Source organism: Petromyzon marinus, chromosome 72 (genome assembly GCF_048934315.1).
Source record: "Petromyzon marinus isolate PM22_M1 ecotype Great Lakes invasive population chromosome 72, UKy_Petmar_22M1.pri1.0, whole genome shotgun sequence".
NCBI classification, from domain to species: domain Eukaryota; kingdom Metazoa; phylum Chordata; class Hyperoartia; order Petromyzontiformes; family Petromyzontidae; genus Petromyzon; species Petromyzon marinus.
Window position 1 is genome coordinate 7,817,086 of NC_133738.1, and position 17,213 is coordinate 7,834,298.

Consider the following 17,213-nt stretch of genomic DNA (forward strand, 5'->3'; position numbering starts at 1 on the left):
TGTCTGCCGGCTGAGTCGCCCTTGAAAATAAGCTTCTTAGTTCAATGGACTTCACTCGGAAAATAAACTTATCCTGACTCTGAAATAAACTTCTGGACTGGTATCGTCCAAATATTGCAATGCTGAACAAATGCCTCCAGTTTACTCAATCGGGAATACGCGAATAAGCATCGCCCCTCCCCCCGACTGCCAAACCAACTCGGCAGGACGCTCCTGAACTGAAGTAAAGAGACTCAGTGTGATAAAGCACTCGAGTGTGCACCACGCTGGCGAGATTTTCACTACATCGCCCGGTATACAGGAGGTTGTGGGTTGGATCCCGACGCTGACGCGTTTATTTGGAGTTTGCGTGTCTCTCTTTCTGCGTGGTCGCATTTAGAGTATTTAGCTGACGTAAATTTACACACAAGCCATTTCGTTGTGAGCAGGTCACTTCTGAAAGATATATAGCTCAAAGTAGTATATATTTTTTGTTTAAAACATGGTTTTAAAGTAGTCAGCCACGTGAGGACAAATAAAAATAAACAAAAATCAAAGCAAATACAATCAGGCGATGGCAGGAGGCAAGCCCAGCATGGCTAGGCCACACTTTATAACGTTCCAACCTGGACATCTATTCCATACTCGCTGCTACACTCAATTGATATCCCGAGGAGAACAATAGAAGCGAGGCTGCACCTAAATAAACAAAAACAACCACCACCAAAAACCACGACGACCACCACGATGTGAACTTCTCACCTCGGATCTCAGTTGAGTGGCGAGCAGCTTTCCGGGATCTCGTGACGTCACGCGGATTAACGCGGCAGGGGAGATGACATGACGTCACTAGCGAGTTCAAGTGTACTGTCTGTGAGAAGGAATTTTCACAGTCATCATATCTTAAAAAACACCAGAGAACACACACAGGAGAGCAACCCTTCAAGTGTACTTTGTGTGGTAAGGCATTTGCACGGTCATCACATATTAAAATACACCAGAGAAGCCACTCAGGAGAGACACCCTTCAAGTGCACTGTGTGTGGGAAGGGTTTTCGACAGTTAGGGAAGAGAAATAAGCATCAAATGATTCATCAGGAAATTAATCTGAAATTGGCTTGTGAAAGTCAAAGTGCTATAATGAGTCCATTCCTCATGAAACAAGAACCAGAAAAACATTTGAGATATGAAACGTGGCCAGGAGTGAAGGCGAAATGTCAAGAAGTTAAAGTGAAATTTGAATAGTGAAGATGACGAGTGAAGAAGTGATGGTAAAGAGTGAAGTGATAGTGAAATGTGAGGTTGAAGATTCAAATCCAAAATCCGACCTTAACGTCGATGGAGGCAGTGTGAAGCTAGAGGAGACTGTGGACTCTGAGGCAGAGCGAGGTAACTCCCAGAAATTTCTGGAGGTGTGGGTGGATTTTTTAGGCACTACTGAGTCAAATGGAGACCAAGTAGACGTGTATCATTGAGTTTAGGTTAAAGACGTTCAATTGCATTCACAGGCCTTTCCCATTACAAGAGTTTAACTTACAAGTAGTCAATACAGGCAGTGTGAAGCTGGAGGAGGCTGCGGGCTGAGAGTGAAATGAAACCCAGCAGTTTGTGGAGGTGGACTTTTTGGAGGATGCAGAGTAGAAGCGGCCAGCATGTGTGGACTTGGAGGTTGGGTATATATGTGTGGTGCCACCACGGCGGAGTAGCTCCGTCGGGGACCGTGCCCACCGCCGCGACACCACCACCGGGGGGTGACAACGCCAACGCGGCGCGACTCGCTTCCCCCCCCCCCCCGCGCGAACGCACACCCATCCCACATAGAGCCGGAAGGGGAGATCACCTGACCGATAGGTTTTCTTCCAGAAACCCCTAATGGGATTAAGTTTCATGGTTTCCTGCGGCCGGGAAATTGGGCGATCTCCCCCCGCAGCTGATACGGACCGCAGCGCCATGACCAGATATTAAAGTTACCTGATCACAGCGGAGGCCGCATGGCCGCCGCGGGTGCAGTTACGCACACATGGCACGGAACGTGAAAACGGCGGTATGCCTTTGCGAAAGAGCATTCCAACATCTGAATGGACAGGGCCACCTGGGGTGTGAGAACCGTAGCGCGCCTTTAATATGGATGCCATTAGGGACTCCACCAAAAGATGCACTTAGGAACATTCCGACAAGGCAGCACAAGGTGTGGGGGCCGGCGGAACGCTTTTGTTGCAGGTAAAGGTCACAGATCTGCATGTAAGAGGGACGAAAATAACTCAGCCTCTGAATGGACAGGGCAAGCACGGGTGCGGGAGCACCGGACTGCCTTTAGGGTGGATAAAAGCACCGAGGCGGAGGGTAGCGGGTGCAGTCTTCTTAAAAAAATCATCGCTGTCCACGCAGGAGGGGAGTCAGCCGTTCGAGACGTCTGCGTGACGAACTTCAGCGCAGCCAGGCTCAACCCTCTACGGATCGCTTTTCTACAGCTTCCAGCGCAGCAGAGTGGAAGTACGCCTGAGTAAGAGAGAGAGGTAAGTTTTGGCTATTTGATCGAGGGTAGAAAGCAGAGCGATAGGCAGAGGAAATACAGTCTAGGATCCCAAGGGGAATAGGCTGACATCCACTGACCCACACAATTACGCGTAGCTTAACGGGTTGCTCGTGGTAAATAAAATAACTGGTAGGGGAATAAACTGTGTCGTGTGGTCCTTTGGAGGGTGAAGAGGAGGGTGGAGAGTGTTTTGTGTTCGCGCACATACGCGGCTGTTTGCGGCGAATAAGGGAGTAGAGCGTGCTTGGTGTCCGCGTACCTGTACGATCGTTTACAGTATTGTTCAGCGCGCGCGTACCTACACGACTATTTTCGGTGGTGCCCAGCGCCCGCGTACCTGCGCAATCGCCTCCAGTAGCGCTTAACGCTCGCGCGCCTGTGTGACGGTGTGGCGGTCGCGCACTTGCGCGATTGTCTAATAGCGAGGTAGCGAATTAAGGGCCTGGGGTGCGCGAATACGCAGCTGTGTAAACGGCCCGTTAAACCGGAGCAAAGAAAATCGCGGCGTGTTTGTTTTTGCTTAAGCGCGTGGAGCGTGGGTGGGAGGGAATCCCACGGCGGCGCGCCGCACCTGTTTGTTCCCGTGCAGGACGGGGTTTTACTTTGCGAGCGCGCTCATCGCGGCAAACCGCCGTTGAAAAATGTAGCGCATCGCAAGCGCAAAGCGTATGAGCCGCTAATTAAGCTATGCAAACGCGGTCGACATCCCAGGCAGAGGTACAGGGGGGCGAGACATTAGGGGTCGATAGTCTGGACCTGACAGAGCAGCCGGGGGGTAGCGGTATGAATGGAACGGGGGAGTCGGTGGGCAACGGCCCCGACAATTCAGTGATGGCGGGGGACGTTCGCCCCCACATTCTCCCTCCTTGCACACCTCCACTGTAATAAACGTGCTTTTTACATTAAGCAGCACTGCCCATAGACTCAGCTCTGCCGATCGGGTTAGCACTGCCCGTAGACGCAACGCTGCCAAAAGATTCAACACTGGCCATAGATTCAACACTGCCAATAGAGGATAGACTTGCCAATGACTGGCAACAGCAGTATCAAGATCGACCTCTGTGGAGGAGGCTCGTGAAGGACACTACTGGGCAGTTGGAGGCAGTCGCCCTCCAGCAACAACGGAGGGCAGAGGAGCGATGCTCACAACGAGCGGAGCACCGAGTGGCTAAAGCACAGCAAGTTGGCAAAGTAGGGGGCACAGGTGGTGCGTCGGCCAGTCATCTCAATCAGTCAACCCATGACACCTGGGTATGTCACGTGACCTCTTGCACGCGGGCGTTTGATATTTCACGTGGCCTTAGTATGGAACAAGCGCCACATAGTGACGAATTGCGGTTGTTGTTGATACTGATGATGGTGTTGATGATGATTATGGTGGTGTTGATGATGATTAAAGTGGTGTTGCTGATGATGGTGCTGATGATGTTGATGCTTATGATGATAGTGGTGTACACACGCGCAATAATGTTCACGTTCTTGTTGTTGTAGCAAGGGATCCCTGTGCAACAGAGGAATACATGTAAAAGAATTCTAAATCAACTTATACTCTAATACCACTCTTCACCGTGCTCGCTCTCTCACTTGACCACTCCACGTGACGTCATCGTCGCGAGACAGCAGGGCATGTGTACCTCGCTAGTGATGTCATGTCACCAGTAAAATCATAATTTGGGCAAAGCCACGCACAATCACTCCCCATAAGGGCCTGCTTCATTAATTTAATTTAACCATTAAATCTGTCGCGAGTTCACTATGTCCGGTTCAGCAGCCACGCCAAATCATTCAATGTCAGGGCCGGGCTCTTCAACATAATCTATTAAGTGGGAGGGATAACTCGCTCGTGACGTCATGTCATCTCCCCTGCCGCGTTAATCTGCGTGACGTCACGAAATCCCGGAAAGCTGCTCGCCACTCAACTGAGATCCGAGGTAAGAAGTTCACATCGTGGTGGTGGTCGTGGTTTTTGGTGGTGGTTGTTTTTGTTTATTTAGGTGCAGCCTCGCTTCTTCGATTATTCTCCTCGGGATCTCAATTGAGTGTAGCAGCGAGTATGGAATAGATGTCCAGATTGGAACGTTACAAAGCGTGGCCTAGCCATGCTGGGCTTGCCTCCTGCCATCGCCTGATTGTATTTGCTTTGATTTTTGTTAATTTTTATTTGTCCTCACCTGGCTGACTACTTTAAAACCACTTTTTTATATTTCTATTTTGAGCTATATATCTATTTCAGAAGCGACCTGCCCACAACGAAGTGGCTTGTAATCGTGTGGAAATTTACAGCAGCCAAATGCTCTAAACTCAAGTTTCTAAATTTGGAGGGGAAAAGCGGAGTTCAAATCCACGCGACCACGCAGAAAGAGAGACACGCAAACTTCAAATAAACACGCGTCAGCGTCGGGATCCAACCCACGACCTGTTGGATACCGGGCGATGTAGTGCAAATCTCTCCACCGTGGTGCACACTCGAGTGCTTTATCACACTGAGTCTCTTTACTTCAGTTCAGGAGCGTCCTGCCGAGTTGGTTTGGCAGTCGGGGGGAGGGGCGATGCTTATTCGCGTATTCCCGATTGAGTAAACTGGAGGCATTTGTTCAGCATTGCAATATTTGGACGATACCAGTCCAGAAGTTTATTTCAGAGTCAGAATATGTTTATTTTCCGAGTGCAGTCCATTGAACTAATACGCTTATTTTCAAGGGCGACTCAGCCGGCAGACATCAAAGCATTTAATTATAATTAAGCACACTCACTGGCCCACTCACTCATCCATCCACTCACTCGTCTACTCATCCACCCTCCCACCCACTCTATAACTCGCTCACTCATCCATCCACTGACTCATCCATCCACTCGCCCACACAAGCACACTCACCTACTCACACTCTCCCACTCGCCCTCTCACTCGCCCTCCCACTTACCCAAACTCACTGGCCCACTCACAATCAGAAGTGAATTTCACGAGTAACACCCATTGAGCTTAGACGCTATTTTTTTAAGGGCGACATGGCGGGCAGACATCAACGCATTCAAAAATTGGAGGTTTACAAAATAAACTTATTACCAATTCTGTTGTAAAATTACATTCCCACTCAAACTTTAGTGATTATTAGAGTCAGTTTAAGCGAGGTTTTAGATGGCAGAATTGAGATGCCAAAAAACGATATGTGGTTCCAAATCTTTGGGCAGTGAAATCTGGGAAACTTAAACAATCAGGCATACAGGAACCCCTAGACTCGCACAGAAACCCACAGACTTGCACACAGACCCACAGACTCACATAGACAATCAGATGCACGTCGCAGATTTTTTGGATTGATTGTCCAATGGTTTAATAAGTAAAATAAAGAGCAAATCTATGGAAAAAAATATCCTTGTAAATAAAAATATCACGTGGTTGATACAGACTTGATGTTTGTGTTAAATTATACCACAAGAATGTGTTATTAACGCAGACTTAATGCTGCCTTGCAATAGGTATCTGTTTTCAAATTGTACTATGTACTTTATTCATTTCTATTTATTTGTCGTGAATTGCTTACCTTTCATCTATTTTGCACTCCTATTGTTTTTTGTATGTTAATTGAACGTCTTTCACACCGTACGTATTTAACCATGTTTTTGTAACTTTCTGACCCGCCTTGACTGGACACCTGTGACATTCCTCCAGAAGACAGATTCTGATTTTAAAGATTCTGATCTTAACACCAGTATTATTGCCGAAAAGGTTAAAGCCTTTCCTTCTTTCATCAAAATAGTTGTATCATTATACATTTAAACCATGACACCAGTACACAATGGCCTACTCATGAAAAATAACGCGAGAAATAATGACTTTAATATCTATATGGCAGCATATGTTGCATGTTGGTGCGTATAATATGCCTGCAATATTAACAATACCATTATTAACATTTGTGAAGTGCTGCATTTCATCCGTGGATCCCACCAATCCGTGCTGTGTATAAAAAGTACGAAATATACACATCCTGCAGGGTAAACAGCCAAAACTCAAGGGCGGGCAAAGCTTCATTTACCCACTAACTCAATCACTCACTCACTGGATGACCCACTCCCTACTCAATAAGTCAACTACTCACCCATTCCGTGACCCAATCACTCACCCACTCGCTCAGGTAAACGGCAAAACTAGGCAGGGGATGAAGACCAGTTTACAGAGGTGAGTTTTAAAGATAGACTTCAATATATCTCATTGTCGTACTAATCAGAGTGGCCGCTTCATTTTACCAGAATGGCGAACCCGGAATATTGTGATTGGTGACATTTGCAATGAGTGGGCAAAACCTTCTCTGGAACTGGGAGAGGAGGCAGTTTGACCGGAAACTTCAGCAGTCAGTCGGTGTATGTTCCTTTGCACTCATACTGGTAGAGCTCACTTAGTGGCGAATCGTAATGTAACCTACAGCGCGCTGCGCTACGAACCAGGCAACACGAGTTTGATTCCAACTCACCGTACGCCTTTTGCCGCCTTTTGGCGTCCTCTGGTCTAACACCGTTTTGAGACTAGGCTCAAAAGAAAGCTGTCTCTGGTGTGGACCAAAGAGTTTCAAAGACAGTGCTTATATTTCGATTTAAAGCTTTCGTGACTGCAAGGATTCATCTTCTTTGGTTCTTTCGGTAAAGTCATGTAGAATGAGAATAAAATAATAAATTGTTAAAATAAAATAACACAATAAAATTATCATGACGTTTTGGCCACAACACAAGCAGCCTTCATCAGGTGAAGGTACGAGACTGTCTGGAGGACAGCGCTGGAGCGAACACAGCCAAGCTCAGACCGCGACCTTTAAGCTGTGTGAGAAGAAACAGAGCGCCTTGACAAAGGAATTAGCATAGAATTCAGCATTGAAATAGCTGAGTGATTAGCTTGTGACTGGTCACAGAAATGGCTATGTTAAAGTCAAAGCCTACACATCCACAGAGGCACCTAATACAAATCAAACAGGAGAATTTAGCATTTGAATAACTGAGGGATTAGCTTGTGACTGGTCATAGAAATAGTTATGTTAAAGTCAAAGCCTACACATCCACAGAGGCACCTAGTACAAATCAAACAGGAGAATTTAGCATTGAAATAGCTGAGTGATTAGCTTGTGACTGGTCACAGAAATGGTTATGTTAAAGTCAAAGCCTACACATCCACAGAGGCACCTAGTACAAATCAAACAGGAGAATTTAGCATTGAAATAACTGAGGGATTAGCTTGTGACTGGTCATAGAAATAGTTATGTTAAAGTCAAAGCCTACACATCCACAGAGGCACCTAGTATAAATCAAACAGGAGAATTTAGCATTGAAATAACTGAGGGATTAGCTTGTGACTGGTCATAGAAATAGCTATGTTAAAGTCAAAGCCTACACATCTACAGAGGCACCTAGTACATGGACGCCAAAGGGGCTGCAACAACTCGACTATCATATAGTAAACCGATGTGAAAAAACCTAAGTCTAAATTACATCAATATAATAAATGTACTCAATATATTCTTCAATAAGCTGAGCTATTAACAGTAACTGGGTATACACTACACTATATAATGAATACTATGTAGTAAACCAATGAAAAACTAAAATATAAACTTCCTCAATGTTATCAATAAACTCTATATATTCTCCAATCAGCTAAGCTACCAACAATAAGTCGTTATATATCACAATGCTATATGGCGAAAAAATTGGTGGATTCTTACCCTCAACTTTAGCACCACGGATAGCCGACGGTACTTGAATTTGGTTGATAAAACGTATGGAACACGAGCCGTTGTGATACAATTTAAAAATTATGTTTAGAATACTAGGAGATCTTCACGCGTGCGGAGACCTCCTGACTGCTATGTACCTTAAATTTCCTATTTTAAATTATTGTATCTAGATTTTCTTGTTTATTGTAATGTTTGCTTATTGCGCGCCGTCTCAAGTCCTTCCCCGGCTCGTAGTAGCTCCGCCTACGCTCTGACGTTACCATGGTTTCCATGGCAACACGTTGCCATGGATTCCATGGCAACACACACAAACACGCATCTTTCCCGCTCCAAGATTTTCCTATCAACACAGATCCGACGCTCCAGAAATAGTAATTTATTTATTTATTATGCGGCCCGCGCTCGGCATTCTTTCAGTTATCCGGCCCACTGAAAAAAGTTTGGTGACCCCTGGCTTAAAAGATCGACCTCTGCGGAGGAGGCCCGTGAAGGAGGTTGGAGGCATTCATCCTACAACAACGAGGTCAGAGGAGTGACACATCAATGGGTGGAGCGCTGGGTGGCTAAAATGCAGCAAGTTGGCACAGTGGGTAAGACAGGTGATGCATCTGCCAGTCATCTCAGTCATCCCTTGATACCTGGATCATTCCCATGACCTACTTGCAAGTGCTCCACACTTACATGGCCTCAATTCGCACCTATCATGGCATGACCACTGTAATGATGTTACTACCTATTAGTGGTGAATGGTAGCTGTTTTATTTATATAATCTGTTAATGATCCATGTGAAACATATCTGTAAGAGTGTATCTACATGCGGAGCGGAGGCACATTTGTTCGTCCACTGCATTATGGAGCCAACATTCAGAGTTGTATTATTGCTGACAGCAAACATGATTGACAAGTGACAGCTTAACTTATTGTAGGCCTTTGCTGGGTTGATTATTCCTAGGTTAAGTACTTGGTGAAGAGTATAAGCATCTGTACTGAGCAGATGAAGGCAGCCAGGCATGGTTCTAGCCACAACACCACCACCTTCACTGTTCCAGTGCGTGAGAGTATAAAGTTTTTTTTGCTGTAAAGTATATTGACCATATTATTCGCCTAGGTTTAATCAAAGAAATGGAGTTTTTCTATTACATGTGTTAAATAAGCTCCTTGGAGACATCCATTTTCAGGGGAGTAGAGCTTTATTTCTCCGAACGTATATACAGTCCAAGTGTAACGACTGCCACCCTCGCAATCGCTATGGCTATCTTCAGCCCCGACGGTTTCCACCTAGTTGATACCTGAACAGTCAACCCCGATGGTTTCCAAAGTCGGCCCCACCGTCGTCCACCTCTGGTCGTGAATCAGTCACCGAGGTAGCGCCCCGACCGCGGGCCTTGCTCCTCCTTATATACTCGTACACCCCCCCCCACTTTACTATAACATGTGTGTCCTTAATTGAATAATGCTTTCAGTGCCTTCCGGTCAGCTGTTTCCAATCAACACAACGTGCGCCTTCTGGAACCTTCTCTTGTACAGTCCCCGACACATGGAATGTTTCATAAGCATGGAAAACACAGCACATGAAGCTGAAATTACATCTGTTCATCCAAGCATTCAATCAAGTCTGAGCCTGGCTTCTGACTTAAAAGTTGCGATTGAACATTAATTTGTCCATTTTATAATATTTCTTCCTAATGTGAATAGTTTAATTTTTAACATTATTTGCTATTTTTATAAGACTTTTGCAATAGTTAACGTTTCTTCATTAACCGGATACAACCGAAATTCTGTACGTAGAGTTACGGGTTATCATTGATATTAAATATACTTGGGCCTCCAGGCATTATACTGACCACTTGCCTTACTATGCCAGGCCAACAGCTGATTTTCAATAGGAGCAAGTGCCGTAAAACAGCCTGTGTGATAAATTTGAGGGTGATTTTTTTTGTATTTCTTGTTAATGTTTGAGTGTTCTTGTCCATGTAATATGTGAATATCACGTGTGACTGTATACATATGCATTTCTATGCTTCTATGCTGACATACATTGCGTGGATTTTACTGTTTTCTGTCTGCAGCTGCCAGTTCCTCTGCCACTTTGCTGGACAGAATTGGTCATATGGAGCGAAAACAATCAGCGGGAGAGAAACCATTCAAGTGTACTTTGTGTGGGAAGGCATTTTCACGGTCATCAAATCTTCAGGGCCACCAGAGAACACACACGGGTGAGAAACCCTTCAAGTGCACTGTGTGTGGGAAGGCGTTTCCACATTCATCGCATCTTAAAATACACCAGAGAAGTCACACAGGAGAGACACCCTTCAAGTGCACTGTTTGTGTGAAGGCGTTTGCAGAGTCATCATCTCTTAAAAGACACCAGAGAATACACACAGGAGAAACACCCTTCAAGTGCATTGTGTGTGGGAAGGCCTTTGCACTGTCATCAGGGCTTAAAAGACACCAGAGAATACACACAGGAGAAACACCCTTCAAGTGTACTTTGTGTGGTAAGGCATTTGCACATTCATCAAGTCTTCAGGGCCACCAGAGAACACACACGGGAGAGAAACCCTTCAAGTGCACTGTGTGTGGGAAGGCGTTTCCACATTCATCGCATCTTAAAATACACCAGAGAAGTCACACAGGAGAGACACCCTTCAAGTGCACTGTTTGTGGGAAGGCCTTTGCAAAGTCATCCCATCTTAAAGCACACCAGAGAATACACACAGGAGAAACACCCTTCAAGTGCATTGTGTGTGGCACGGCCTTTGCACAGTCATCATATCTTAACATACACCAGAGAATACACACAGGAGAAAAACCCTTCAAGTGTACTGTGTGTGGGAAGGCATTTGTACGGTCATCAAAGCTTCAGAGCCACCAGAGAACACACACGGGAGAGAAACCCTTCAAGTGCACTGTGTGTGGGAAGGCATTTGCAGAGTCATCATATCTTAAAATACACCAGAAAAGTCACACAGAAGAGATACCCTTCAAGTGCACTGTTTGTGGGAAGGCCTTTGCAAAGTCATCCCATCTTAAAACACACAGGAGAAGTCACACAGGAGAGACACCCTTCAAGTGCACTGTTTGTGGGAAGGCCTTTGCAAAGTCATCCCATCTTAAAACACACAAGAGAATACACACAGGAGAGACACCCTTCAAGTGCACTGTGTGTGGGAAGGAATTTTCACTGTCAACACATCTTAAAAAACATCAGCGAACACACGTAGGAGAAAAACCCTTAAAGTGCACTGTGAATGGTGGGAAGGGTTTTCGACAGTTAGGGGATCGAAACAAGCATCAAACCATTCATCAGGAAATTGATCTGAAATCGGCTTGTGAAAGTCAAAGTGCTGCAATTAGTCCATCCCTCATGAAACAAGAACCAGAAAAACATTTGAGTTATGAAACGTGGCCAGGAGTGAAGGCGAAATGTCAAGAAGTGAAAATGAAATTTGAATCAGTGAAGGTGAAAAGTGAAGTGACGGTAAAGTCTGAAGAAGTGATAGTGAAATGTGAGGATGAAGATTCAACTCCAAAATCCGACCTTCACATTGATCGAGGCAGCGTTAAGCTGGAGGAGACTGTGGACTCTGAGGCAGAGCAAGGCAACTCCCAGCAATTTGTGGATGTGGAGGTGTGGGTGGATTTTTTAGGCAATACTGAGTCAAATGGAGACCAAGTAGATGTGCATCATTGAGCTTCAATCCATTCACAGGCCTTTCCCATAATAGAGGTTTTTTGGGTTAGATCGCGTAAATATGTAAATGTGTCGTTAAAACCCGCCACCACCCGACAGCCAACTAGTAAGGGTTGTCACGTAAACGGAACATGCCAATTCATCACTAGTACAGCACACCGGTGTGTTGGAGAGCCAAGCCACAACATTTGCAATCTGAGTGACGTTTCGCCAGTCATTACAACTAGCTTCATCAGGCGACAGCCAGATTTGTGCCTTTATAATTGCAAGCGTTTAACCTCCAAGTGGTCAATAGAAATAGCCTGAAGCTGGAGGAGGCTGCAGACTGAGAGTGAAATGAAACCCAGCAGTTTGTGGAGGTGGACTTTTTTGAGGATGCAGAGTAGGAGCGGCCAGCATGTGTGGACTTGGAGGTTGGGTAGATCTGTAAGCATTAGCGGGAGACAAAAAAGCTCCACAGCATTCAACGTGTTTAAAATAATATTGATATTAATAATTGGCGCTTGCATTAATGTGTTATTTCTTTCTCACTATATGTAGCTAATCTTGCTTTTCAAAGGTGAAATGCTTCAGCAACTACAAGCGGCTTGTATCATATTTCATCTCAATAGTTCGACGGCTAGCCCAAGTGGCAGCTGTCCCTTTTGTGGTAGAAGGTGACTCAGTACCAACCTGCACGTGGACATGAGCTTGCCAGTTGGGTGGAGCGATGATTAATGTGTAACCCCAGTCGGGTCGTTTGTGGCTAATCTTTCTAATCTGGCAAATTTTGACCCTGACACCATGAATGTTGAACATCCACTGTTAAGCAGATTTTTGGTCAATATTGCAGTAATCATGAGGGTTGCCGGACAGATGTGAACTTTGAACCTCTTTTAACAAATATCAACCGTGCTATCACTTGGCTTCTCGCATTCTAAGAATGCATGCATGTGTAGGCATCCATTCAAAGATCAGTGTACTGTTGTTTTCCAAAATTGATATTAATAATGATTTTGCCAATATTTTTTTTAATCACTCACGGGACCGCAGGGAGCACAAACAAACGGAACCCCCCCCCATTCCACCACCGGAAAGGGTCAGCCATAAAGTCAAATAAAAAAAACACGGATACACATCCAACCTTCCCCCCCCACAACACTGAGCGTGATGAAAGGAATTCTGGTCCTTTGTGAGAGAGCAGACGGAGTAAGCATCTTTTTTTTCCTCTCGCAAGAGCCGCGCATAGGGGAGATTTTTCGGATTATAACAGCAACACAACACACAATTCAGCTCGACAATTCAGCGACATCCCAGATACCAGCGGAAGTAGACAGCGACCATCCGCTCGACAAGAAGACAGCAGCTCGATAAAGGACAGCAAGCCAGCTTCGGGGAATGGCCTCGAGACATTAGCAATGGGTGCTGTGTCTCGCAGAGAAGAGGGGCGAGGTGATGTTAGGTGCTGAGCTCGACAATTCAGCTCGGCGAGCGACAGAAGAGGGCAGCGAACGGCAAGCTCCGGGGTGAGACTCTGCAATCAACCAGGGATGGGGAGACTTTCCGAGTGGTGATGTGTCACCGAACACGAGTTTAGAGCTGACAGAAGAAGTATCGCTCAAGTCATTCTATCCTGAGTGCCAGCTCCCACCAGCAGCTCCACCGAGCAAGGGTGTCCGCCACCAGCGAACGAACTGCACGCGCAATCGGGCATCGACAAAGAGCTCAAGTCATTCTATCCTGAGTGCCAGCTCCCACCAGCAGCTCCACCGAGCAAGGGTGTCCGCCACCAGCGAACGAACTGCACGCGCAATCGGGCATCGACAAAGAGCACGGGGCAGGAGGGAGCACGTGCAACGCAGCTCCTCTAGCAGTGGAAGGAGTCTGCTGCTGTCAGCGGACCAGCAGCGAGCGCGATCGAGCATCTTCAAGGAAGGAGCGCGTGCGGCGCATCTCCTACAGCAGTGGAAAGAGCCTGTATCTGCCAGCGGACGGACAGCTAAGCCGACGCCCCGAGCAAGAAAAGCAATGAAGCCGTTTGTATGACCCTCCCCCACACCCACACCCTCACGACGCATCGCCCGGCGTCTGCTTTATGCAATGAATTGAACAAGTGGCAAAGAAGACACAACACGCATATCGGGACAAATAAGATTGTTCCAAAAGTATATTTGTGTTTCAAGAAGGGTTGCCATTCCAAGGTGGTGCATTAAATATCAACTGATCGTGAAGAACATTGCTGCCCAATGTGTTACGTGGATACGGTCATTTAGAAGTATTTTAGTCGTTCGTTCGTTCGTTTTCTTTTTAATTGCATAATCTTACAAACGAATTAATTGATAACTACTCTTGCTTTTGGGACATGTTTCTTTATTGCCCTTCGTATGAATATGGTTGCATGAATTTTTTATTACTTTTCCTCTCGCCGTGTATGCTCGCGTACTCTGAGGAATAATCGATTGTACTGTTACCCAGTTAACAAACGACCATTGAAGGTTAAATGTATGGATCAATTAGGGGAACATCTGGAGTACTGTGACAATTTTAAGCATGAGAATTCGCATATTAGAGTGTTAAGGTTTTGTTTAGAAATTTAAATTGCTTAACACAGAAGTGTTTGAGTTTCTTTTCTAGGTTCATGCGTAATAATCTTAATTATAAGAACTGTATCCTGCGCTGAGATTTGAATTTGGAGATCTGACATAACACACTAATACATAATCAGTAATGTTAAAGCGAGAATGATTGTATTATACCGATTGATAATACGAACCTAGACAACGAAGCAAAGTTTCATCTGGCGTACTTAAAGCACACCTGTATAACTTCATACGATTCAAATTTCGATTTAAAGCTTTCGTGACTGCAATGATTCATCTTCTTTGGTTCTTTCGGTAAAGTCACGTAGAATGAGAATAAAATAATAAATTGATAAAATAAAATAACACAATAATATTCTCACAACGTTTTGGCCACAACACAAGCGGCCTTCATCAGCCACGCATGACTTTCTCACTCCAGCGCTGTCCTCCAGACAGTCTCGTCCCCTTCACCTGATGAAGGCCGCTTGTGTTGTAGCCGAAACGTCGTGAGAATATTATTGTGTTATTTTATTGTATCAATTATTTTATTCTCATTCTACGGGACTTTACCAAAAGAACCAAAGAAGATTCATACGATTCGTTGTCTTATCCCGATTGATAATACTACCCTCGACAACGAGGTTTAGCCTAATTATCATAACTGCGTACATTAGTATAGCCGCACACATTTGCATAAATTAATATTATTATCTCTCTAAGTAGCATAATTTATGTGCATAATTAAATAAATTAACATGATTTTGGATAATTGCGCATTTTTCCAAATTTCATTTAAATTGTATTTTAATCCAATTTTCATACCCGGCATATACAACAGTACAGTAAATGCGCTATAATGTGATGCAGTATATTTCAATGCAATTATTGAATGTTGGCGATGTGTCGCTTGATAATTTAGAGTTATAATTTTAACACATGATCTGATTCTGAGCATACACAGCAAAAGCTCTTATCCAGCATCCATGGGGAATCAAGGGTGCCAGTTCATCAAATGTGCAGGTTGTCTGAGAGGTATACTTTATGGTTCAGCAAAATTCTCAAGTGTAAAAACATTTTTTTATGAAGAAATTAAGCATACATTTTAACTGATTTTCAAAATAATTTCCTATTTTACAGAGGTACTTACCAGTCATTTGTACAGCATTTTAAGTTTACTGTAGAGAAGCAGTAGTGCTGTTTAGATTACAGTGTACAGTAGTGCAGTACTGTATGTACAAGTACAGTGAAACAATTAGGTTAGGCAGCCCACAACATTATCACAATGGCCGATTGCAGATTGCAATTGCGACTCCATTTGTGCCACCACTCAGCAACGTCATGAAGCACGCTGCAAGATGCCATAATTTTTCTCGATATGTGAAATAATATTTACATTGCCGCTTGACAGATGCCTGTTAATAGAGCATTCCAGATGGTAAAGTACGTGATAGCAAAGATTTTGCTGTAAGTACCATTTGGTATTAAATGGTCAAAAATGGAATGTCCTAACTAGACGAATGTTTATTTTGACTGTAACCTGTGCAGGACATTTACGTGACTGCTGTTGTTCATGTGATACAGGGTCAAAGATATTTTTTGTAGCTTAGGATCCATATTCCCCAACTCAATGTTTGTCTTCGAAATCACGAATATAGTACACACAAGGGAAACACTGAAATGTTACATGAAGGAGGTATTTTCTCCACAAAGCTAATTATGTTGTCTTTTCATTCCTAATAAACGTGATTTTTTCGTCTGTCTGCGTACGCCTATCTTAACTTTTAACTGACAAACTGTTGGGTTTACGTTTCAACAAAGTACACAGATACAACAAACTAAGCCCTCTGACGAAAACTCGCTATTTGTTTTTGCCCTTGGTCCAATGTAAACTAATAAAATCACAAACTCTTTCGTTCTATCGGTAAGTCATGTAGGCATAAAATAAATCACGACGTTTTGGGCGCAACACATGCATCCGTCATCAGGTGTGAAAGCGTGGTCTGTTGCTGAGGCAGACTTTTAAAAGGTTTGAAATGGGTAAAGCCCAAGGGTCATAAAAAAGTGTGTCCGGGGCTAGTGATGTTAATGTGATAAATTAGCATGTAACCCCTGCTATGTACGGAAAAGGGATGGTTTTTGGTTGGATCCTCAGAAGGTTGTCTCCGCATGACTGGGGAGACAGCTTTGAGGATTGTACGATCCGAGTATCCGTTCATCCTGAGGGCTTCATGTACGTGCTCCAACTCACTGGCTATGTGCTGGTCGGAGATGCAAAGGGCCCTATGGTGTTGTGTTTTGATGAGGAAATTCTTCTGGGCTGAATGGTTGGTGGTGGGAGTCATTCTTTAGATAGGCATCCGTGTGGGTGGCTTTCCCGTAGACCGAATGTCCCAACGAGCCATCAAGTCTCTTCTCGGTCAAAACATCCAGGAATGATAGCTTGCCATCTTTTTCCACTTCCATGGTGAATTTTACAGATGGGTGTATGGAATTGATGTGATTGAGAAATTGGTTCAGTGCTGACAGGCAATGTGGCCAGATGACGAATGTGTCATCCATGTATCTCTTCCACATGGAAGGACGTAGGGTGGATGTCTGCATGGCATCTGTTTCAAATTTCTCCATGAAAACATTCGCTACCACTGGCGATAAGGGAGAACCCATTGGGGTGCCTTCAGTTTGTAGAATGTACCATTCCAGGTGAAGTATGTGTTGGTAAG

The 17,213-nt window shown here is 44.7% G+C and overlaps 2 protein-coding genes across 5 annotated transcripts in view; one reads left to right on the forward strand and one right to left on the reverse strand.

Annotated features, from left to right (window-relative positions):
• The window catches only part of LOC116957336 (uncharacterized), a 20,036-nt gene extending 19,208 nt beyond the window's left edge, over positions 1-828 (reverse strand). The window contains exon 1 of one of the 2 annotated variants that reach the window (XM_032979437.2): positions 742-828. The gene's annotated coding sequence lies outside the window, so the exon portion shown is untranslated. The remainder of the gene's footprint in view (positions 1-741) is intronic. The other variant, XM_032979438.2, reaches the window with a different exon arrangement.
• Positions 798-16,249, forward strand: LOC116957333 (uncharacterized). Of its 3 annotated transcripts, XM_032979426.2 has the most exons (3): positions 798-939; positions 2,367-2,494; positions 10,308-16,249. In XM_032979426.2, the coding sequence occupies exon 3, from the start codon at positions 10,349-10,351 to the stop codon at positions 11,930-11,932; it is 1,584 nt and encodes a 527-aa protein (XP_032835317.2). In that variant the 5' UTR covers positions 798-939; positions 2,367-2,494; positions 10,308-10,348; the 3' UTR covers positions 11,933-16,249. The 3 variants fall into 3 exon arrangements, with proteins under 3 accessions (XP_032835317.2, XP_032835318.2, XP_032835316.2); XM_032979427.2 differs by lacking the exons at positions 798-939; positions 2,367-2,494 and adding an exon at positions 4,289-4,445; XM_032979425.2 differs by lacking the exons at positions 798-939; positions 2,367-2,494 and adding an exon at positions 8,731-8,827.
• Positions 16,250-17,213: the final 964 nt, after the last annotated feature.